General features: G+C 44.4%; 1 protein-coding gene across 1 annotated transcript; it reads right to left on the bottom strand.

Annotated features, from left to right (window-relative positions):
• Window positions 1–5,585: 5,585 nt before the first annotated feature.
• LOC146357685 (alpha-1,3-mannosyl-glycoprotein 4-beta-N-acetylglucosaminyltransferase C-like) lies at window positions 5,586–23,116 on the bottom strand. Its single transcript, XM_084828278.1, has 3 exons — window positions 22,958–23,116; window positions 15,695–15,839; window positions 5,586–6,724 (listed from the first exon to the last, which is right to left on the bottom strand). Exons 1-3 carry the CDS (start codon window positions 23,114–23,116, stop codon window positions 5,586–5,588), a joined length of 1,443 nt encoding a protein of 480 aa, XP_084684404.1.
• Window positions 23,117–25,493: the final 2,377 nt, after the last annotated feature.

The raw sequence follows: 25,493 nt of genomic DNA on the forward strand, positions 1-25,493 counted from the left end.
CTTTTAATGACTAAGGGTTTAAATCAAGGGTTTATGGGCCCTTGCTGTGGGTTCAGTTGGGGATGCAACTGTTCTGAGCCATATGGCACAACCTTCAAGGCTCTCTCCCCTTGGAGGAATTCACATCTAATTATTAATATATTCACAAGAATAATTATTGAATTATTAGCCCAATATATTTTTTAAAGCCTTCTTGAAAGGAGTTGAACGTGAATGGAAATGACGCTACAAAAAGGATGGGTCTTCCCATAGCAGGTTGACCATGTCTTTTCTGAAGTATTTGAAGTGAAAGCACTTAATCATTTGCATTGGCTTTAGCTACTCTAGTGCAACAAATGGTCTTCTGAGTCTTGCATTCCAATTTGCAAATGGGGCGTATTTACCCTGCTCTGCTTCACTTGCCTTTAATTCTCCTCCCATGTCCAGGGTAGGAGTTGGCAGACAGTAGATCTCCAGAGGTTTGGGACTTCAATTCCCAGGAGCCCCTGCCAGCATGGCCAATGGTCAGGAATGCTGGGAATTGGTCCAAAACATCTGAGGATCTACTTTCCACCCACTCCTGCCCTGGATGAGCAAATGTCAAGCTTGTGGGATCTTTTTTTTTTTTTTTAATGAGAAACCTGAGGTCCAACAACTGGACCAGGTGCAAAACAGTGGTTTAGGCAGACAGACATGTGCTAAGAATTAAGGAACAGAGTGCCTCTTGAGCATATGCTTAGCCCAGGAATTTGTGATCAGTACCAGAGCCAAGTTTGCAAGTCCTTTCACACAAAAATCCACTCTGCCCCCCCCCCCGGTTCTTTTTCCATATTCCTTTTGCCTTCGGCCCTGCCCACCACAGAGATGTGGCCCCTGAGAGCTTTTCCCAAATTGAATTCAGACCTCGGGCTGAAAGAGGTTTCCCACCCCTGGATGAAGTGAAGTTGCTTGAAGCTACAAGGCCCTGGCCAGCCTCAGACAACGCCACGTGTCCAGCGCTGGCACATAGACACCTAGCTGTATCAAAGAGGTGAAGAAGAGCATGGATGTAGGACTTGGCACCAGCTGCTGCCATGCCAGTATTTGGGTTAGGCCTGGATCTCTGTACCATCATGAAGAGGCAAATTGTCCCCTTAAAGTGACACCTGTATTGATCCTGGAGTGACTGCCTCAGTAAGTTGTGGTCCAGAGGATCAAACCATCAGGCGTACAAGTCAGATCTGGTCAACAGGAAGCCTGGTGAATTTGAAACAAGGGTTTGGAACCTCAGGAGAAAGCTGAGGAAGGAAGACAACGCCTGAGTGAGGAAGCTGGAAAGTAAATATCTGTATGCGGTAGAGCCAGGCACCAACTCTGACTCCCATTATCATTACTTTCCTTTTTCTTCCTTTTCAGTCAGTGCTGAAAACGTCTTCTGAAGGGAGATAATGTTATAAACTTGCTGACTGTACAGTTTCCAGAGCCTCCGGCATTCAACAAGAGACATTTGCTTTTAATCTTGCCCTTCTGTTCCTGTATTAAAGGATACATTTTCAAAGCAACAGGGGCACATTACCAGTACAAACAAATCTTCCTCACAAATAAGAGGATGTAGGTGTGTAACATAGAGCTTGTTGCTTTGAAAGTTTCCCTAAGGGGAGGGAGAACAAATGTTTCCCTGTGACTTGGATTGACATCACAATACAGCAGAACATGCTTCTTGTGGAAGTCAGTGTTGGTCTGTCATTCTGTGGCAAGTTTAAACCAAGCTGCATTTCTTAAGAAAGGATAAATTAATTTGCACTTTTCCCATGCACACTGCCATGTACCACAGATCAGCTGGCAGAGCACTGAGGTGGACCTTGCTTGCAGGCCACTTTGAGAAACAGGAGGACTTTGCCAAACACACCCTTTCAGCTTCTTCACAATGTCTCACTCAGGTTGTGGGCCGGTCAGGGCTGGCCCATGAGATTATGACCCCTCTAATTCCATGTTCAAAACCTGACTGGACTGGCAGTTGCATCTTTCTTCAACACTGGCAATGGGACTGTGTCCACCACACCGGAAGGCAGCAGTTTAGCTTAGGGGTGAAGAGAGAACTACATAGCACACAGTGCGCTGATTGCACACCTTGCTGCTGCCTTCTAGCATCTGCCCCCTGAGGTGACTGCCTCACTCTGCCTAATGGTAGAGCTGGCCCTGTTGCCAGCCACAGTCATAAAAATGAGTTACACCAACTAGGGATGAGGTAAGATTTTGTTTGGTCTACATTTTTAAGCGAACCAACCACTTCCCGCATGACCATGTGGATCAAAACGTGTTTATCCTTTAGACTGCACCCTTCTAATTTTACAATGCAGTTTTCAGCTAAAAAAATTGTATACAAAGATGCATATATTAGGGAAAGTACCCTAACATATTAGAGAAACATGTACAAAAATGTGTCTATTTGGAAAAGTTGTATACAAAATGCATTGGTTAGGGGATGTTTCATAAGAAGATAAAAGTGAACTTTTGTGCATTTTTTAAAAACAAAATTGGCAGACTGATGTGGAAATCAGACAGAACAGACTTACGACGGAATATATACAAAACTGACAAGGAATGGGGATTGACTGATCCATCGATCCATCCACCCGTCTCTAACACCAACTTTTGTTGTAGGAGGCAACTATTTGAGATTCAGTTGAAGGTTCTAAACATGCAACTGAACAATCCCATAATGCCTGGAAGCAGTGCCAGCAATCCTGCCTCATTTTACATTCTGATCTTTAGAGGAAGATTTGGACACTGATGAGCTATGTAGGAAGGAGGCTATGGCTCTTTTATCATGACCTGCCCAAGGTATCTGGCCAGTCGCTGGACTAGGTGTCATCATTGGTCTACTTTGGCAAGGAAACCTTCATGTTCTTTTTCAAAAGCTCATGTGCCTATTCTGTAGTATGGGAACAGGCTCTTAATGGAACTGGAGGGGCCAGACGTCAACAATCCTATTAGCCAGGAAACAAGGCTGGGATTCTGCTTCCACAGCAGGTGCAAGAGTGGCTTTTTGGGAGTATTGGGGTGAGAGGAAAGGCATACCCAAGCAATGTCTCCCTTTATCAGGGTTCTTGACAAGGAACAATGTCAGAAGCTTCTTGAAGGCTGGGAAGCAGCCATCAGAGTTCAGTGCTGAAAGGACAGCCAAGGAGCACCCTCTACTAGCAGGAAAGCATGCTCGTTGTGGCTTTTAAAGCTACTAGTTGGTGAGTTGGATTCAAACAGCTGCTGGTTGGTGGGGGCTGGGAGTGCTGAATTCCCCCTTATCTGTACTGATAAAAATCCATCTATTACATATTTTGGGTTGGATCCAGATTTACACAGGATCAACGGTACCAGCAGAAGTGCACTTTCCTTCCTATAGCAGCCCTTCGGCCCCCTGACAATGTGGCAGAGAGTCAGGAGACCCTGCTGAATGGGGTGAGCTGTGGTGTGGGGGAGATGGGGGACCCCCTAAAATCAGGCAGAGGGACCTTACATGAGCAGGGCCCTGCCTCTCATGGAAGGCAGATTCTGGATCCAATCCTTTGTGTATCTAAATCTATCTTAAAAATTAAATAATACACAGTGGGTTGGATCCAGATGCAGTCATTCTTAGAGTTGGCCCATTGTAATCAATGGGACAACTTAGTCATGACTAACGGAAGTTTCATTGATTTCAATGGCCCTACTCTAAGTGTGACTAAATCTAGACCCAACCAAATGTAGATCCAACCCTCTTTGAGTGTAAAGAATAGGTTGTTCAGTCAAGCAACTTGCTTATAGTGCCTTCCCCCAAATCGATGCTACACTTAACAGTAGCAGAAAAAGAGGTCAGCCTGCCTGGGAAAGTCAAATAGTGAGGATCTGCTGCCCTCTAGTGAATCACGGTGGATGGAAAAAAGAGAATTTGTGATAAAAGAAACGTCCTGAGGAGTGCAAGGCATCCCATTGTGCTCTCTACGTATTGTGCACGCACACAAACACATCCTGTGGGATCCCTGTGAGTAAGGGCTGAGCCACTCTGTGTCCAGGGAGAAGGCCAGTGCTGCCAAGGGCAGTGCATTAGGTTTCCTGCATCTGACAGATACAGGAGACCGTGACCCTATCCGTGCCACCTTGCGGTTCGCTCATTGGTCCATCAAAGGAATGTTGTCTTTTTGATGGAACCTCTAACATTTAAAAGCTTTGAGAATCAGGATGTGGGTACAAACAGGTCATGATCATCACTCAAGTAACTGGCTGGCTGCTGTTGGAAACAAAATGCTAGACTAGTAGATCAGTCCAACCGGGCGGAAGAGGAAGATGCTGTGGCAGATGAACCCCCCAATCCAAAGCCCCCGTGGGCCCACACTGGCAGGGTGGAAGGGACAGGATGGTGCTACCCCCCACTTTTGTCAGCATCTTTTTTCTGTTTCTTCAGAAAAGTGTCAGGGGAATGGGATCCATTGGATCTAAACCCTTCTCTAATGCACTTCAACACTCCCTTTTTGTCCCCTTGGCCATCAGAGTACTGATGGCAGACTTCAAGGCTGCCACTATGAGACTTCTGAGGGTGCACTGCCCTCTCTGCCCCCAGGAAGAGCAATCTGCACAATCTTGTGATCCTGGAACACCCTCCAAAGGTTGCCAAAAGGATTCCATTAAAAAACACACACTCAGAAATGAATAGAATAGAATCTTCCACCTCTTTCTTCTATACAAGTTAGTCTATGGGCTAGATCCAGGATCTGCCTTCCTCAAGAGGCCGGACTCCACTCACAGGAAGTTCCTCCATCCAATTTGGGGGGATCCTCCTCCCTCCACAGGTCACCCCATTCAGCAGGGTCTCCTTACTCTCTGACAGGATTTGCACAATCAATGGCTAGAAGCTTGGCTTAAACAGGCTGTTCTTGGGTACTGGGTGGCTTGTTAACCATGATAACAAGCCCCCCCCCCCCATGTTCACATGACACGATAAGTTGCAGCAGTTACCCGACAGGACTGAATATTCACAATGGTGGATGGCATGTGCTGCAAGCTACCGTGGCTTATTTAAGCCATGCTGCCAGCTGCCAATCATGTGAACCAGCCCACAGTGTAGACTTTCAGGGGACTGGAGAGACTGCCATGAGAAGGAGGCAGGGAAGTCCACTTCTGTCAGTGGAGTTGATCCAGGATAAATCTGGATGCAACCTATTGTCCATGATGCATGTTCAAAAACCCCACCATAATCAGTGAATACAGAAACCAAATTTGATAATTCCATGCAATTTTTAAAATTCACTCCGGTGAAACTGATCTTAATCGTATAGTCCAGTTTCTCATCTTTTGATAATGTATGTGAAAGTTGTACATAATTGTTAAGGGATTATATGAAGAGGTTTCATATGTAAAAAGCATTCATAGACATTGATAGACATAAGTGCTTAGTGAGGAAATGCTAATTTATTGCATAAGGTGTTTGCTTTTTGCTTTCCATCCAAGTTATTTTGTAAATTAAAGAGAAACAAAGCTGCCTTTCAATTACTGAAAGTGATATATGTAAATCAAAGCTAGCAAGATTTACTGTCGCTTTCCACAATATCAAGCCATTGAATACAACATACTTGTACAACAGAATGTGAACATTAGTTTTTCTTCACCCAAATATTAATTCTCCTTATTCTCAGCCATTGCTTTTGTGGAGCTGTGACTTGTATTCGAAGGCAGTCGATATCATCTTCATTACTCATGTCTTCCATTTCAAAAAGCCCGTCCTTAAAATTGCCGAGTCGTTTGAAAGTCAGGCATGTTTCACTCCCGTGTGAATGGATTTTGAGCCTGCCCTTTTCTACATAACCATAATAGAGAATGTCTCTGTTAAATTCTGCTGACCCTGTGCAAATCTGAATCTTCTGCGGAACAATTGGCTGTGTAAAGACAATGGTGAAGAAACTCTCTGATGTTACATTCTTGCCCCAGAAGATACCCTTTCCAGGGGGACACACGTTTTCCGGTACGTAATTTAAGAATATGGGTATGTTTGTGAAACATGACGCAGGAGGGAAGTCTCCAAAATCAGCAAAATCTTCTTCAAACTCTGGATCCTTGAGTTGGGTTTCCACACTGTGAAATGAAGAAATTCGACCTATGTGCTGGAAGAGAGAAGGCCGGAAGATTATGGCATCTTCTTGAGCACTGGATTTATGGAAAAATTCTAGAAGCCAGTCCGCAGGCATCTCATTATAGAACATTAAGAGGAACCGGGCCAGTTTAGTCAGATCGGCGCTATGGTAGAGTTTCCCTATGTAGCCCAGTTTCGAAAATGCTATTGTGGTCCAAGATCCCTTCCTGTACTTTACATAGCTTTGTATAATGGATACAAAATTGGTGGCACAGACAATATCATCTTCCAGCATCAGATAATATTGCGAGAGACTGGCACAGAAGTTAATTAAATAACCATAGTCCACGTTCTGTTTGGCTTGAGTCCCAACATTTTTCCTTTTGCCCCAGAAATCTGCTCTCGGCTTGCTTAAAGGGGGGTAACTGGCTAGAGAGCTTTGTATTAGAAGCAGTCTTCCTAAACTGGCATGTGTGCTAAACTGAGCCTCAATTTCTTTGGCAATTTGCTCATTCATCTGAGAGTCGTTATTGGCTAGGTATATAACTAGGGTAAACAGCCATAATTCTTCTGGGGAGCAGTGGCTGAAAATGGACTCAATTGTCTTCAATAACTGCTGCTCCTTTTTTTTGTAGACAGAAGAGATACCAATGGTCAAGAATCCTAGAAGAGATAAAAATTAGAACGCGTAGCATTTTCTAGGTGTACAAAGCACATCACATACATTATTTTAGTAGCCATGTAGGTAGCTTATTTTTAGCATTAGTCTTGGCTCCCCAGCTGTAATATGGGGATGAAAGACAGTAAGATGGATCCCAGAAGGCACGAGCTCGAGTGCAAGCAGCATAAGACTCATCATGAAGGTGATTGGAGCACACATACGAGCTCATAATTGTGCCTGCTGCATGGCGAAAGTGGCAAAGATGGCTGACTTTGCTGCTTCCATCGCATCCTCGAGTAGCCATCCCGCTGAACTTTTCTGAGTGGTTCAGAGGTCGCTTTCATCTATGCCAGCGAACCTAATATTGGAGCCCTCAAAGGCTCACTGTGACAAGTTTGCAGAACACGTCTAGTACACAATCTCCCATCTTCATGCTGACTTGAATGCCACTTTTGATACAGTCTCTGTTGCAGAGGCGGATCGTTCCTTAGGGAGCCTGGGTGCTGAACCGCCTCTCTGCCTACCTTTCTTTAAAAAACAACAACTTTGCCCAGCCGCCACAGGCTTCCCTTTGTGGCAGCCGGCTGCTCTCCTCCTTTGTCTTCTTTGGCAGTGGTGGGTGCTGCTACCACCAGCACACTGAAAGCATCCTTCCCCAGCGAGGCAGCATCCCTTTTTAAACTGTGCATGCACGCGCCATACAGAGGCTGCCAGTTGCAGGACAAGCCTGCTGCCTTGAGGAACATTTTAAATAACAACAACACCAATAATAATAATAATAATATGAAATGTGCTCAGCTATCCAATTGGAGAAGAACCCTTCCCTCCACAAGGGATGGGCTCTTTTGTGCGATGGGGATGGTACCCATGAGGACAGTGCTGGCTGGATCACTGGCTGAGCCAACCAGCCATCATTAAGCTAGGAAAGAGGTGTGTGTGTGTGTGGGGGGGAGAAATGAGTGAATGAGAGTGTGTGCGTCTGTGTGCGTGTGAGCCTACTTGCCCAGCCCACCACAATCCTCATATATCAACTTCCTTAAATAGAGTGTGGAGAGGTGGAGGGGTATAGAACTACTACCACCACCACCACCACCACCACCACTGATGATGATGACGATTGTGATTGCTCTCCCATCCCCTTCACTTTAAATCTGAGCTCTGTCACAAATTGCTTTCTTTGTGCTGTTATAAATTCTGGAAAAATGGTGTGTGTGTGTGTGTAAGAGAGAAGGGGGAGGGGCTGATGGGATATATAGAGCAATCCTTCGTAGGTCTACTAAGAAGTAAGTCTCACTGAATTCAGTGTAAGTATGCAGAGGATTGAAACCCTAAGGAAAGGGGACAAAGTGTCACTGGGTGTAAATGCCGTGTTGTGTGAGTGTGTGTCTCCGTGTGTGTGAATGCCTTGTGGTTTGGGTGTGTAAATGCACATGAATGGTTTAAGGCTTGTGTGTGCACTTTTGTGTGGGCTGTGTTGTCTGATCTCTCTCTCTCTCTCTCTCTCTCACACACACACACAATTGGCACTCATGATTTCAAAGACGGTTTATTCAGTTTCCTTCTCTGTGCAATGTGGGTTGTTGTTGAAATGAAAAAATGTGGCTTCAAAGGAGTGCTTTTGCTTGGATTATTATTACTATTGTTGTTGTTAGAGCATGCAAAAGGATGGCTTTTGAATGTTCTGAGAACTTGCTGCTGTGTCTTGACTACGGGTTACGTCAGCATTGCAAGTCGTCTCTAGAAATTGCTTTCGAAAAGAAATTAAATGGTGAAGAAAATTTTGGATAAATTCTCATGGATTGCGTTTGGGTTTCTTGTATTACCTTACTGATGGTTGAGGAGCATGACTTTTTTTTTCATTGTACAACCATCTTTCCAGCAGCCTATAGCCTCCTCACCTTCCCACACTTCAATGAAGAAATCCTCCCTAGACCCAGAAAACCTTAATAATTATAGGCTGGTTGCAAATGTTCCATTCCTGGGCAAGGTCCTTGAGCGAGTAGTTGCCAACCAGCTCCAGGCACTCTTGGGTGAGACCGATTCTCTGGATCCATTTCAATCGGGGTTCAGGCCAGGTTTTGGCACAGAAACAGCCTTGGTTGCCCTGTATGATGACCTGTGTCGGGACAAAGACAGGGGGAGTGTGCTCCAGTTGATTCTCCTTGGTCTCTCGGCGGCTTAGATACCATCGACCATAGTATCATTCTGGGACAGCTCCCTGAGTTGGGAGTGGGAGGCACTGTATTGTGGTGGTTTCACTCCTGCTTGCAGGGACGGCTCCAGAAGGTGGTGCTTGGGGAACACTGCTTGGCCCTGTATATTCTCCAATATGGGGTTCCTCAGGGGCCAGTTTTGTCCCCCATGCTGTTCAATATCTACATGAAACCATTGACTGCAGTCATCTGGAGTTTTGTAGTTAGTATGCTGATGACATGCAGCACTCTTTCTCCTTTTCATCTTTTTCAGGTGAGCCTGTGGATGTACTAAATCAGTGCCTGGCTATGACAATGGACTGGATGAGGGCTAATAAACTGAAGCTCAATCCAGCATCTCCACTGAGATGCTGTTGGTGGGTGGTTCTGCTGACCGGATGGAGGGTGTTCAACATGTTCTGGCACTCCCCCTGAAGGAACAGGTGTAGCTTGGGGGTTCTCCTGGAACCATCTTTGTCACTTGAGGCTCAGGTGGCCTCAATAGCACGGAGTGCCTTCTACCAAATTCAGTTGGTGGCCCAGCTATGTCACTATCTGGACAGGGATAACCTGGCTTCAGTTGTCTATGCTCTGGTAACCTCCAAGTTCCCCTTCATGGATCACTGCCTTGTTGTGGCGAAGGGGCTTGTGTAACTCAGTGAAGCCATAAGCTATGCCGTGAAGGGCCACCCAAGACGGACAGGTCATGGCAGAGAGTTCTGACAAAATGTGGTCCACTGGAGAAGGAAATGGCAACCCACTCCAATATTCTTGCCAAGAAAACCCCATGGAACGTATCACAAGGCTAAAAGAGATGATGCCGGAAGATGAGCCCCTCAGGTCGGAAGGTGTCCAATATGCTACTGGGGAAGAGCAGAGGGTATTTCCAAGTAGCGCCAGAAAGAGTGAAGCGGCTGGGCCAAACCCAAAAACCCACATCCTGTGGATGTGTCTGGTGGTGAAAAGAAAATCCGATGCTGTAAAGAACAATATTGTTTAGGAACCTGGAATGTCAGATCAATGAATCAAGGTAAGCTGGAGGTGGTCAAACATGAGATGGCAAGATTGAACATCGACATCTTGGGAATCAGCGAACTAAAATGGACAGGCATGGGCGAATTGAATTCAGGTGACCATCATATCTACTATTGTGGGCAAGAATCCCTTAGAAGAAATGGAGTAGCACTCATAGTCAACAAAAGGGTGGGAAAAGCAGTACTGGGGTACAATCTTAAAAATGATAGAATGATCTCAGTACGAATCCAAGGCAAACCATTCAACATCACAGTAATTCAAGTCTATGCCCCAACCACTGAGGCCAAAGAAGCTGAGGTTGATCGGTTCTATGAAGACCTACAACACCTTCTAGAACGAACACCAAAAAAAGATGTCCTCTTCATCATAGGGGATTGGAATGCTAAAGTAGGAAGTCAAGAAATCACCGGGATAACAGGCAGGCATGGCCTTGGTGTACAAAATGAAGCAGGACAAAAGCTAATAGAGTTTTGCCAAGAGAACATGCTGATCATAGCAAACACTCTTTTCCAACAGCACAAGAGGCGACTCTACACATGGACGTCACCAGATGGTCAATATCGAAATCAGATTGATTATGTCCTTTGCAGCCAAAGATGGAGAAGCTCCATACAGTCAGTAAAAACAAGACCTGGAGCTGACTGTGGCTCAGATCATGAGCTGCTTCTTGCAAAATTTCAGCTTAAATTGAAGAACGTCGGGAAAACCACTAAACCGTTCTGGTATGACCTAAATCATATCCCTGATGAATATACAGTGGAGGTGAGGAATAGATTTCAGGGATTAGACCTGATAGACAGAGTGCCTGAGGAACTATGGACGGAGGTCCGTCACATTGTTCAGGAGGCAGCAACTCAATCCATCCCAAAGAAAAAGAAATGCAAGAAAGCCAAGTGGCTGTCTGATGAGGTTTTACAAGTAGCTGAGGAAAGAAGGGAAGCGAAAAGCAAGGGAGAAAGGGGAAGATATATCCAACTGAATGCAGAGTTCCAGAGAATAGCAAGGAGAGACAAGAAGGCCTTCTTAAATGAACAATGCAAAGAAATCGAGGAAAACAACAGAATGGGAAAGACTAGAGATCTCTTCAAGAAAATTGGAGATCTCAAGGGAACGTTTTGTGCAAAGACGGGCATGATAAAGGACAAAGAAGGCAGGGACCTAACAGAAGCAGATGAGATTAAGAAGAGGTGGCAAGAATACACAGAAGAACTATACAGGAAAGATCTGAATGTCCCTGATAGCCATGATAGTGCGGTCACTGAACTTGAGCCGGACATCCTCGAGAGTGAAGTCAAGTGGGCCTTAGGAAGCATTAGTAACAACAAAGCTAGCGGAGATGACAGTATTCCAGCCGAGCTATTTAAAATCCTAAAAGATGATGCTGTTAAAGTGCTGCATTCAATATGCCAACAAATCTGGAACACTCAACAGTGGCCACAAGACTGGAAAAGGTCAGTTTACATTCCAATTCCAAAGAAGGGCAACGCCAAAGAGTGTTCAAACTACCGCACCATTGCGCTCATTTCACATGCCAGCAAGGTGATGCTCAAAATCCTACAAGCTAGGCTTCAGCAGTATGCGAACCGAGAACTACCGGAAGTACAAGCTGGGTTTAGAAGAGGCAGAGGAACTAGAGATCAAATCGCCAACATTCGCTGCATCATGGAGAAAGCAAGAGAATTCCAGAAAAACGTCTATTTCTGCTTCATTGACTACGCTAAAGCCTTTGATTGTGTGGATCACAACAAACTGTGGCAAATTCTGAAAGTGATGGGAGTACCAGACCACCTTACCTGTCTCCTGAGAAACCTGTACGAGGGTCAAGAAGCAACAGTAAGAACCAGAGATGGAACAACCGAGTGGTTCAAAATTGGGAAAGGAGTACGACAAGGCTGCATATTGTCACCCTGCTTATTTAACTTATATGCAGAGTACATCATGAGAAACGCCGGGTTGGATGAATCAGAGGTCGGAATTAAGATTGCTGGGAGAATTATCAACAACCTCCGATATGCAGACGATACCACCCTAATGGCAGAAAGCAAAGAGGATCTCAAGAGCCTCTTGTTGAGGGTGAAAGAGGAGAGTGCAAAAGCTGGTTTGAAACTCAACATTAAAAAAACTAAGATCATGGCATCTGGCCCCATCACTTCCTGGCATATAAAAGGGTAAGAAATGGAAGCAGTGACAGATTTTACTTTCTTGGGCTCCAAGATCACCGCAGACGGTGACTGTAACCATGAAATTAAAAGACGCTTGCTCCTTGGGAGGAAAGCTATGGCCAACCTAGACAGCATAGTAAGAAGCAGAGACATCACCTTGCCGACAAAGGTCCGTCTAATCAAAGCTATGGTTTTCCCAGTAGTAATGTATGGCTGTGAGAGCTGGACTATAAGGAAGGCTGAGCGCCCAAGAATTGATGCTTTCGAACTGTGGTGCTGGAGAAGACTCTTACGAGTCCCCTGGACTGCAAGGAGGTCAAATCAGTCCATCCTAAAGGAAATCAACCCTGAGTGCTCATTGGAAGGACAGATAATGAAGCTGAAGCTCCAATATTTTGGCCACCTAATGCGAAGAGAAAACTCCCTGGAAAAGACCCTGATGCTGGGAAAGACTGAAGGCAAAAGGAGAAGGGGACGGCAGAGGATGAGATGGCTAGATAGCATCACGGATGCAATGAATATGAACTTGAGCACGCTCCGGGAGAGAGCGCAGGACAGGAAGGCCTGGCGTGCTATGGTCCATGGGGTCACGAAGAGTCGGACACGACTGAACGACTGAACAACAACAACAAACCTCCAAGTTAGATTACTACAATGTGCTATACATGGGGCTGCCTTTGAAGACAGTTCAGAAGCTGCAGCTCATGCAAAATGCAGCGGCCAGATTGATAACTGGGATTAGAAGGTCCGCACATATAAAACCAACTCTGGCCCACTTGCACTGGCTGCCTATATGCTTCCGAACTCAATTCAAGGTGCTGGTTTTAACTTATAAAGGTCTACATGGTTTGGGACCACAATAGTTGACAGCACGCCTGTACCGAAATGAACCTACCCTTACTCTACATTAAACGTCTAAGGTCCTCCTCCGAGTGCCTCTTTCAAGGAAACTCAGAAGGCGGCAATGAGGGAGAGGACCTTCTCAGTTGTGGCCCCCCATGTGTGGAACGAGCTCCCCGATGAGGTCCACCTGGCACCAACATTGCTATGTTTTCGGCGGCAGGTTAAGACCTATCTCTTTTCCCAGGCATTTGGCAGCACATGATGAGTTTTAATCGGTCCTGGATATGTCTTTAGTTATGACTGACAGTTCAAAGTTGTTTTTAGTTATATGTTGCTTGTGTCTATTGTCTGTGTGCTTTTATGTAAATGGCTTTTAAACTTTGTATATTGTATTTAATGTTTTAACTTCTGTCAACTGCCCAGAAAGCTTCAGCTATGGGGCAGTATAGAAAGGTAATTAATAATAATAATAATAATAATAGCAGAAGCAGAAGCAGCAGCAGCACAGGGGAAGGCATCATGGGACAATTCCTCCCATAGGGCTTTTTCAGATCAGAAAGCATAAGCAGCTTGAGAGGCTGCAGAGAATGGAGAGATGTGTAATGGAAAGAAACACACACAGCACCCTTGGCCACCTCGCAGTGATTAGGTAAACTAAAAAAGACCACAAAGAGAAATTATAAAACACTCTGGGAACGAGGCTGAACAATGGAAGCCACTCTCATGGAGGAAGAAAACTTTCAGGAAATTGGAAGACAGATTTTGGCTCAGCACTACCTCCACCTCTTCCCTGGAGCTAGACACAAAACTGCCTCTCTCACACCTGCATTGTGGTGGATACAAAATGGAGGCCAACCTGCCAGTACAGTTGATGCTGTTGCCACTTTGAGTGATAGCACCCCAAAACCCTTACAAAAAAAGAAAGAAGCCTGTGTTACAACCCCTGCCAATGGTCAGCAATCCTGTGAGAAACAGTTGAGAATGTCTCCTCCCTCTGGAGAAATTCAGAGAAATTGACCCCCCCCCCCATTTTTCTGCCCAGAAATAGGATGCAAAATTTCGAGAGGTCATTTGTGCACAGCTTTAACTATCACCTGGTCCCAAAAACCCTATTCCTGAGCAAGATGCTCAAAAGAGTGGTGATAATCCAGCTCCAGGCATTCTTGGATGAAACTGATTAGCTTTATCCATTCCAGTCTCGGTTCAGGTCCAGTTTGGGGATGGAATCAGCCTTGGTCACCCTGATGGATGACCTTCTTTGAGAGAGTGACAGGGGGAGTGCAACCCTGTTACTCCTTCTCGGTCCCTCAGTGGCTTTTGATACCATTGGCCATGGTATTCTTCTGAACCAACTTTGGGAGTTGGGAACATCATTTTTTGGTGGTTCGACTGTTACTTATCGGGTGGGTTCCAGAAAATAACGTTGGGTGACTGTGCCTCGGTTCCCTGGCAGTTGAACTGTGGGGTGCCACAGGACACTATTTTTCCCCCAGTGTTGTTGAACATCTACATGAAGCTGTTGAGAGTGGTTATTAGGAGATTTGGGACAAGGTGTCATCAGTATGCTGTTGACACCCAGCTCTATTTCTCTGGAAAGTGCTTCTCATTCCATTTCCATGAAGACTGGCCCCAAGTAACATCTGAGTCAGGAGAGGCCATGAACATTCTGAACCGGTGCCTGGATGCAGTTATGGCCTAGATGAGGGCCAATAAATTGAAGCTGAATCCTGATAAGACAGGAGTGGGTGGGTGGTTCCCAGGTCCAGGAATTGGGTTGTTTACCTGTTCTGGATGGGGTTGCAGTCCCTGTGAAGGAACAAGTCAGTCGTTGGTGGTGGTGGGTGGGTCCTAGATACATCCTTGTCACTGGAGACCCAGGTAGCCTCAGTGGCTTGAAGCTCCCATTACCAACTTCAGTTGGTGCAACACCTGTCCCCATTTCTGGATAGGGATGTCCTAGCCACTATGGCTCATGCACTGGTAATCTCACAACTCAATTACTGTAATGCACTCTATATGTGCCTAGTTCGGAAGCTGCAGCTAGTGCAGAATGCAGCAGCTAGGGTGCTCACTGGGATACCCAGCCATGTTCACATAACACCTATGTTAAAAGAACTGCACTGACTGCCTATTGGCTATCAAGCCACACTCAAGGTTATGTTTTTGGCATATAAAGCCCTAAACAACTTGGGACCAGGGTACTTAACAGACCACCTTCCCCAATATATACCCAGCCAACATTTCAGATCTTCAAAGGAGGCCTTGCTGGTCGTTCTGCAACCAACAAAATGTCACCACAAAATATCTCGAAGGTGGGCATTCTTGGTGGTGGCACACATCCTCTGGAAAACCCTCCCGCATGCAGTTTGGGAGACAGAAAATGTATGTTTTAAATGCCCGCTAAAAACACACTTGTTCAAACAGGCTTTCTCTGCTTATAATTAATAAATTATAATTAATCATATGCTTCTCTATCATACTGTTCTTGCTTTTGTTGTTATTGTAGTTGAAACTGTTTTTAATAGTGTGTTTTAAATGTGATTTATAATATTTATATGTAAAGAACTTGGAGGTTTGATTATATTAAGTAGTATATAAGTGTTATTAATAAATAAACGATGTATTTCAAATTAAGGATGCACTTAGGTGGCTCATAAGACAGATCAATTGCGCTCTTTTTTAACATAATTTTGTTCAACATACATCAGCGGTTGCCATACCAATAATATCTTAGACTCACTCTTTTTAGAGGGAGGAGATCCCAAGAGATATTTATATGGAATTGGTAAAGGACCCATAGTATTTTTCACTACATTGAAATTTGGATTCTGCGGCATCTTCCATATAATATCCTCCAGGCTGATTGTCTTCTTTTCATCTGTACCCTGAGATATAAAACAGTATACTTTTTTTCCAACATCAACTGTGAGGTTTTCTTGCTTATAATGTCATCACCATCTGAATCATATCATTACATTTCAATTATTATGCCGATCTCTATACACTATGAGGTGGGCATGTTCAATTGTTGAGATATTCCGGAGGGAAATATTTGGGGTTAAAAAAACATGGAGGGCAGGACATTTTATGTGATCCCATTATTTTACTCAACAGGCTACAAGCCTATGCAGAAGTAGGCATGCTTAAACACACTGATGTCAGAATGTAAAGTATTAGTAAAGCCAGAGCATGAAAAGTTCATTTCAATTTACTAATGATAGCTAAGGTGTGATCAGTATGAAAATGACACAGGCTAGCAGCTCTTTTCCTTGAAATAATGGATTTTGAAATCTGGGATAATAGCAGACAAAATATACTGGGTAAATATTCAAGAGAGTAGAACAAATAGGCATTGTTTGAGGAGACCTGGCCCCTTTTAATGAATATGGTTACATAGGTAATAGAGATCTTCAGGGCACAATCCTATGGGGACAGTCGTCTGCCTCTGAACTCAGAAGTGACCGACTATCCAATGCAGGGTGGGCAGAGTGTGGAGGGCATCTTCTCCACACTCCGCCCGCCTTGCAGTTGCAGCTAGATGGCCGATTTCGGCTGTCTGGCCAGGGCGGCTTGGAGCAGGGGGTGGGAAGGCCGCTGGCTCATAGGAAGCGTCATACTGGCACTTCTGCCATCCCCTCCCCACCCCGCGCCCAGGAAAGCCCCCTTTCCCCCCACTCCACACTTCTCTTTCAAGCATGGGCCAGGGACAAATTGCACCGCCTATGAGGGGACGTGGGTGGGCGTGGGGAGGCGGTTTTCTGGGAACCAACCTCGGTGTGCTGGCTCTGAGGTAGGTTCCCCCAGACTGAAAAATCCTACAGCCGTCTAGCTGCTGTCTAGCAGCCATAGTATTGCGTCCTCAATGTGTTCATGATTTTGCTACTTAATTTTGGATAGTTGGTGGTTTGTCATTTTTGTTTTGCAATTTGATATTTTGTATATCCCAACAAAATTGGGTTTTAATGTAAAAATATACATACTATTCATTGAAATTAATGATCAATAGGCTTGTTCCATAGATGCCCCTACCAAAAATGAGAAATGCACACAGTAATTGAATACACACATTCACATCTTGGTTATGATACTGTAGCCATACGTAGCACTGACTCTATTTCTCCCTTGGACAGGAAGGCTGCAGTGCCTTAAAGGGCTTTTTCACATGGAGCTTTTATGCTGCTATTGAGATTGGTTTCTTACAGAAGTTTGCAGGCCCTTTAGATGACGTTGTCAACCTCCAGGGTGTATCCTGCACTAAATGACCTTTATTCCATTTTTTAAAAGATCGGAGGTAATGAGCTATCAAATTACAGTACTTGAGTTCCCTCCATGAAAAGGGGAAAAGCTGTAATAAGAGGCGCTGGACCGCAGCGCCATCTGGTGGCTGTATAATGAAACATATCAAAAACTTAGATAAGGGGGGAAAGAGGGGGGAATGAAGGGAGTCCGTTGTGATCCTGCATTTAAAATGGAAGCAGAAAGCCCCATTTTAAATGCGGGATTTTAGGCTGATGTAGAGATGCTCAAACTCAGGATAGCCGCAATAGGTCACTCTGACTGACTGTTGCTGAAAATAGTAGGGCCAACAAAAGAAAATGGCATTGGGTGAGGCATACGATTTTTCAACCACTCATCCATTCAGGACATATACTGGCATTAGCCCAGTTTCTAAATGATCCTAATTTCTTGGCCCATTTCTCTGTGCTTCAAAAGGGGAGGGTCTCATTTCGTCTTTCAAAGGGGTGTGTGCATCAAAATTTTTCCAAACAAACGGGAGCCCTGCTGCAAGCTTGACAGGACACAGAGTTGCGCCTCATTTCCCCGGCTACATTTCAGAGTGCTGATGCTCCAGAAGAATGCAGCTGCATGGAACGGGGTAACTGCCATGGGAAGGGGCCACACCAGGGGCTGTTTCACGGCTGCAGCTGCAAGAGGGAAGCCCGCACCTTGAGGTGGTCTCTTGCAGCTGCCGCAAGAGCAACAGGAGCAGGAGGGGGAGAGAAACATTTCAAAATGATTCAGTATCTTCACTCCCCCTCAAAATCTAGTTCTCCATTTTAGGTGTCCATTTCTACTCTCCGAAACAGTGGTATTTGGGGAGGGGGCAAATTTGTTTCCTGAAGGCCAATTGATACAGCTCTAATTTGCATATGAGAAAAACAACCATTCTAAAGAAGAAAGCAGAAGGTTATATCCAATGGTGGCTCTTGTGCGAGTGGAAAGCAGGGGCACACAATTTTTGCCAACCTCACCTGCCTGCTGCAGCCCCCTGGGCCCCCCAAAGCTGCTCCTGAGGATTCAAGGACCCTCAGCAACATTATGAGATATGGTACAGAGGGCTGCACCACCTGGGGAGGATTGGCCAAAATCAGGTGCTGGACCTTGTGCGAGTGGAAGTGCTTCCCATTAGTACAAAGCCACACCTGGATACACACCATCCTTTTGGTCTCGAGATGACATTGTCTTAAAAGAGGCACCCTCTTTTTGTCTCACAAATAAGAAGGAATACCTCTTCTAAGATGGTGCTCACCATATGCCATCTTTTATACATGCTGTATCAAAAATAGTAATAAAACTATAAATCTGCAACTCAATTAATTGGGAGCACTTTTTTAACCAGTTAAAATTATTTTAAAATAATTAATAGGTTAATCAATAAACACTGCAGCCCTACAAATGCAGAGTATGAAGCTGCAGCTTCTAGGCAGTCTTTAAGAGCACTCCTATGAAAATTCAGTCAAGTTCTCAAGTTTCAGTGTTACAGTTGCATAAGTTATAGCTTCTAGGTTTGAATCTAAGGGCATTTCTACATGAGGCTTTTATCATGCACCTTCACCGGAGCTTCTCCTTCCAGATTCTTTGCAGGATTGAGATCAGCTCCTTTACAAGTGCTTTTTTTGGGGGGGTCTTTCTCTGCTTTTCTATATATTTTACGATGCCACCACGTTTACTGGGGCTTCTCCTTCCAGATACTTTGTAGGATTAAGATCGGCTCCTTTACACATGTTTTTTCTGGGGGGTTTCTTTCTCTGCTTTTCTATATGTTTCATGATACAACCACTAGACGGCGCTGTAGTATAGCAGAATTGCACAGTCAAACGGGGCTTTATAACATGTTTTCTAAATAATAGTAGACTTTTCTCCTTAGGAAAAAAAACTGTGATAATGGCTGCAAAGAGCAGGGGAGGCCCTGGAGGATGATGATGTCGTATAAAGGACCCACAAACCACTGTGAGTGAGCACACAATAAAAGCTTTGTGTAGAAAGGCTAAGTGAGAGAAGGGCCTATCGATCTTACCAAATGGATTGGAAACCTAACCACCATCATAGCAATAGATCCCAAGGCTATGGAAGCTGAGTGACAATGGAAGGTTCAGTACCATGAATGGCAAGTGTCTTTATTCCCTCCAGGATCCCACCACACTCAATTGTATATCAAGATTGTATAGATTCAGCATAAGTTGCCCCAGTCATAAACATTCCCTAGAAATGGTAAAGAAGCAAAATCCTGCACTGAGTATTTTGTTTTTTAAAAAAGTGTTTAATTAATGTAATTCAATGGAATAATAGTGTTGGATCCAGACTTAGTTATACTTAGAGTAGACCCATTGAAATCAAAGGATTTCAGTGGGTCTACTCTAAGTATGACTGACCCAATCAATAGTTTGGGAACAGGTTTTTGCCCCTGGAGATGTATTATCAAAAATATATTCTTTGACATCTCCAGCAAAGGAGATGGTTACCTTGTCGTGGTGCTGGAGCTTGAGCACCTCAATGACATCATGAGCTAAACCGTGAAGGGACACTCAAGACGGGAAGGTCATGGCAGAGAGGTCAGACTAAATACGATCCCTGGGGAAGGAAACGGCAACCCATCCCAGTATTCTTGCCATGAAAACTAAATGGATCAGTACAACCAGAGATATGTCGGTATACCATCAGAAGATGGGACTCCCAGGTCGGAAGATGGTCAAAATGCTACTGGGGAGGAAGAGAGGATAAGTTCAACTAGCCCCAGATGTGTTGACGCAGCTAGCTTAAAGCCGAAAGGACGGCTAGCAGCCGATGGTGCTGGTGGTGAACGACGAATCCGATGTTCTAAAGATCAACACACCATAGGAACCTGGAATGTAAGATCTATGAGCCAGGGCAAATTGGATGTGGTTATTGGGGAGATGTCAAGATTAAATATAGACATTTTGGGTGTCAGTGAACTGAAATGGACTGGAATGGGCCACGTTACATCAAATGTCCACCAGATCTACTACTGTGGACAAGAGGACCACAGAAGAAATGGAGTAGCCATAATTAATAATAAAGTGGCTAAAGCAGTGCTTGGATACAATCCAAAAAATGACAGAATGATCTCAATTCGAATTCAGGGTAAGCCATTTAACATCACAGTGATCCAAATATACGCTCCAACCACAGATGCCGAAGAAGCAGAAGTAGATCAGTTCTATGAGGATCTGCAGCACCTACTGGATAGTACGCCAAACAAAGATGTTATTTTTATTACAGGAGACTGGAATGCTAAGGTGGGTAGTCAAATGACACCTGGAATTACAGGCAAGCATGGTCTGGGAGAACAAAATGAAGCAGGACATAGGCTGATAGAATTTTGCCAAGACAACTCACTGTGCATAACAAACACTCTCTTCCAACAACCTAAGAGACGACTTTATACATGGACTTCACCAGACAGTCGACACCAAAATCAGATTGACTACATCCTTTGTAGCCAAAGGTGGTGGATATCTATGCAGTTGGTAAAAACAAGACCTGGAGCTGATTGTAGTGCAGATCACGAACTTCTTATTGCACAATTCAGAACCAGACTAAAGAGAATAGGGAAGACCCACAGATCAGTCAGATATGAGCTCACAAATATTCCTCATGAATATGCAGTGGAGGTGAAGTATAGATTTAAGGGACTAGATTTAGTAGATAGGGTCCCAGAAGAACTATGGACAGAAGTTCGCAACATTGTTCAGGAGGCGGCAACAAAAAACGTCCCAAAGAAAAAGAAAACCAAGAAGGCAAGATGGCTGTCTGCTGAGATACTGGAAGCAACCCAAGAAAGAAGGAAAGCAAAAGGCAACAGTGATAGGGGGAGATATGCCCACTTAAATGCAAAATTCCAGAGGTTAGCCAGAAGAGATAAGGAATTATTTTTAAACAAGCAATGCGCGGAAGCGGAAGAAGAGAAGAGAATAGGAAGGACAAGAGACCTCTTCCAGAAAATTCGAAACATCGGAGGTAAATTCCAGGCAAAAATGGGTATGATCAAAAACAAAGATGGCAAGGACCTAACAGAAGCAGAAGAGATCAAGAAAAGGTGGCAAGAATATATGGAAGATCTGTATAGGAAGGATAATAATATCGGGGATAGATTTGATGGTGTGGTCAGTGAGCTAGAGCCAGACATCCTGAAGAGTGAGGTTGAATGGGCCTTAAGCATTGCTAATAACAAGGCAGCAGGAGATGATGGTATGCCAGCTGAACTGTTTAAAATCTTGCAAAATTATGCTGTCAAGGTGATGCATGCCATATGCCAGCAAATCTGGAAAACACAAGAATGGCCACCAGATTGGAAAAAATCAACTTATATCCCCATACCAAAAAAGGGAAGCACCAAAGAATGTTCAAACTATCGAACAGTGGCACTTATCTCACATGCCAGTAAGGTAATGCTCAAGATCTTGCAAGGTAGACTCCAGCAATTCATGGAATGAGAATTGCCAGATGTACAAGCTGGGTTTTGAAAAGGCAGAGGAACTAGAGACCAAATTGCCAATATCCGCTGGATAATGGAGAAAGCCAGGGAGTTTCAGAAAAACATCTATTTCTGTTTTATTGACTATTCTAAAGCCTTTGACTGTGTGGATCATAACAAATGGTGGCAAGTTCTTGGTGGTATGGGGATACCAAATCATCTTGTCTGCCTCCTGAGGAATCTTTATAATGACCAAGTAGCAACGGTAAGAACAGACCACGGAACAACGGACTGGTTTAAGATTGGGAAAGGAGTACGGCAGGGTTGTATACTCTCACCCTACCTATTCAACCTGTATGCAGAACACATCATGCAACGTGCTGGGCTTGATGAAGCCAAGGCTGGAGTTAAAACTGCTGGAAGAAACATTAACAATCTCAGATATGCAGATGATACCACTTTGATGGCTGAAAGCGAGGAGGAGCTGAGGAACCTTATGACAAAGGTGAAAGAAGAAAGTGCAAAAGCTGGGTTGCAGTGAAACCTCAAAAAAACCAAGATTATGGCAACCAGCTTGATTGATAACTGGCAAATAGAGGGAGAAAACATGGAGGCAGTGACAGACTTTGTCTTTCTAGGCGCAAAGATTACTGCAGACGCTGACTGCAGCCAGGAAATCAGAAGACGTTTACTTCTTGGGAGGACAGCAATGACAAATCTTGATAAAATAGTGAAGAGAAGAGACATCACACTGACAACAAAGGTCCGCATAGTTAAAGCAATGGTCTTCCCCGTAGTAACCTTTGGCTGCAAGAGCTGGACCATAAGGAAGGCTGAGCGAAGGAAGATAGATGCTTTTGAACTGTGGTGCTGGAGGAAAATTCTGTGAGTGCCTTGGACTGCAAGAAGATCAAACCAGTCCATACTCCAGGAAATCAAGCCAGACTGCTCACTTGAGGGAATGATATTCAAGGCAAAACTGAAGTACTTTGGCCACATTATGAGAAGACAGGATACCCTGGAGAAGATGCTGATGCTAGGGAAAGTGGAAGGCAAAAGGAAGAGGGGCCGACCAAGGGCAAGGTGGATGGATGATATTCTGGAGGTGATGGACTTGACCTTGGGGGAGCTGGAGGTGGCGACGGCTGACAGGAAGCTCTGGCGTGGGCTGTTCCATGAGGTCACGAAGAGTCGGAAGCGACTGACCGAATAAACAACAACAACAAATTCTTTGACATGCAGATAACCCTGTGGAAAATCTTGCCCACAGCTGTTTTAGTTACCTACCATAAATTCAGGATCTTCCATTTTGCGATATTTGCATTTCTCTTTGTTTTGCTTCCAAATAATGGCAAACAATATAATGAAGAGTCCTAGCAGAAAACATAACCTGGAAAAGCTTCCCCTGTAGCAGGCTAGTGACTTCGGTAAGTTCCAATGTTTCATTGTAATTTTCACCCTGAGTCCTTTTAAATAGAAATAACAGGTCTTAATAGTCTGGGGTATGGCAAGAAAACATATCAAAATGACAGTTCTTATGTTTTAAAGTATGCCACTCTATTTTAACACAATTTTTAATGGCAAGCACTAAATAAATCTTTTAGAAGCAAAGGGATAGAAAATTTCTTCTTTTTAGTCAGGTGTACACACTCATATTATACTCACAAAACCTGATCTGGCTGGGGTGATGGGATTTGTAATCCAACACATCTGGAGGAAACCACACTGGGGAAAGCTAATCAACAAATTACAAAGCCACCTTCTCTTTTAGATATGGAATGCAAGCCTACTTGGGACAACAGGCCAGATTCAGACCTTAAGTAAGAATGTTGAATGTAGATTGCTGTTGATATGCCAGAAAGAATATCCACACTGACTGATTGTATAAGAGCAAAGGAACTCCTGTCAACAATTTTGATCAGAGATATTGCTGAGCTCCATAATGCCTTGGCTTGGAAACTGAATCTTGGTGACTCACACTGCTTGCCTTGAATATGAGAGAAGCATTACAACTCCTGAGGTCTTTCTCAGCTTGGATTTTAAACAGAACTCGACAAGAACTGACCTTCTCCCTCCGTCCCAACAACACCCCCCCCCACCTGCTTGTTTCCAATGTTTCTCCTCCTATCTTAGACGTGTGCACCAATCACAAGATTTAACTTGGACTCCAATTCAGCGTTTTGGAAAATACCTCAATTCTGCTCAGACCAATTCGGAGGCCGTCCATTTCGACTCAAGTACCAAACCCTAGTCCACCTTCAGAAATCTGGGCCTTCATGCCTCTAATTGATTATAATGGTGCATCACTCAAGAGGTATGACATATTTTCTGTTTGTCAGAAGTGGATGAACTCTGTAGGCATAATAGTGCCTTAGGAAGGAATTATTCCTGCCAAATTTCAGAAAAATGATGCAGTGGTTTTTGTGCTATGCACCTTAACATTTTGATTTTTTAAAGGGAACTGCTCCAAAAGTTTTTATTTTTTGACATAATTGGATAATATTTGCAGGGATGGTTGCTTCTCCTGAAAGGATCAAGTCTGTCAACTTTCAGATGTACAGGGATTCTTGTGCAGCAGCAGCCACTATGTTTTTTTTGGGGGGGTATCCAAAAAACGGTGTGTTTATCCCCCTCTGTTCTTTGTGGACCATTCTTCTGAAAATGACTGACAGCATAGAAGTGACTAGGTAAGACAACAACACAGTTTCAGAAGGATAGGTGCAACAGTTTATGTGGATGGAGAATCTTCTAATTGGGGCGGGGTGAGTGATCCTCTTCCCCTTCCCTCCTCCTGTGGCTTTTTGGACATTTAGTTATGAAAACGGCACACATCAAAAAGGTGTCTCCAGGAAACGAACCTGCGAAGTTTCAGAAGGATAGGTACAAGGACTAGGCAGTTGTGATGACTAAAAACCAGGGGCGGGGGGGTTTGTAGTGAAGCCTGGTGGCATTGGAAGAATGGCTATCTTATGGATACATCCATGTCCTCCCCCCAAACACAAAGGACCTATTTTTGGAGACACTCTGATGTTGAACCATGGGTTGTTGTGTTGCGTGAACACAGCCACCCTAACAAACCATGGTTTGTTAACCACAAACAACCCACAGTTCACAACTCAATAACGAAAGATGGGTTCTCTTCATGGGTTGTTCGTAGCTAACAAACCATGGTTTGTTAGTGTGGCTGGGTTCACAAAACATCACAACAACCCACAGTTCAACAACAGCCCATGGTTCAATGACAACCCACACTCACACCATACTCAGCCTTGAGTGTGTGGGTTGTCATGTTGTATGAACCCAGCTGCCTTTCTGAAGCTGACTTGCAAATTAAGTCTTGTGCAAGGTCTAGCTTTGGTTCTGGACCCTTCAGGGAAGGCCACTTCGTCTAAGGAATCACCAAAAAAGATCTGCCTGATTCAGTTTATGTGACTGCATGTCCTCCACACCCTTTGCCCCTGAAACATTCTTACTTAGCAGCTTGCTGTGAATACTCCTCACCTGAAATTCTCCAACCTCCACTCTCTTGCATGCTTACATGGCTGCCACTACTGCTCTGGCAACAAAGAAAGCGAGGAAGAGAGGGAGGTCTCTCCCCCTGCCCTCACCCACCATCAGTGCTTGGTGCTGCTGTGGCAGTGGGATGGAAGGTAGGGGTCCAGACTGCTGCAAAAATTAAATTTGTTATTAAACAATTAAGCAGTGTGAAATTGTCTCTTCTGAAGAATATCACCTTGCGTTCCACACGCGTGCCAGATGATGGCTAAGGTTAGGCTCCTGCTGCCAGCTAAGCACTGTAGCACACAACTGAAGCCCTGGGAAA

This window comes from Heloderma suspectum, chromosome 1 (assembly GCF_057233095.1).
Source record: "Heloderma suspectum isolate Gila_16-S chromosome 1, 16-S_ref, whole genome shotgun sequence".
NCBI classification, from domain to species: Eukaryota; Metazoa; Chordata; class Lepidosauria; order Squamata; family Helodermatidae; genus Heloderma; species Heloderma suspectum.

Excerpts from the sequence above, each read along its gene's own strand:
- LOC146357685 (XM_084828278.1), bottom strand. The coding sequence starts at position 23,116 with ATGAAACATTGGAACTTACCGAAGTCACTAGCCTGCTACAGGGGAAGC. Across the intron at positions 15,840-22,957 it reads TGGAAGATCCTGAATTTATG|GGTACAGATGAAAAGAAGAC; the intron begins GTAGGTAACTAA and ends TTTATATCTCAG. Across the intron at positions 6,725-15,694 it reads ATCTCCTCCCTCTAAAAAGA|GATTCTTGACCATTGGTATC; the intron begins GTGAGTCTAAGA and ends TATCTCTTCTAG.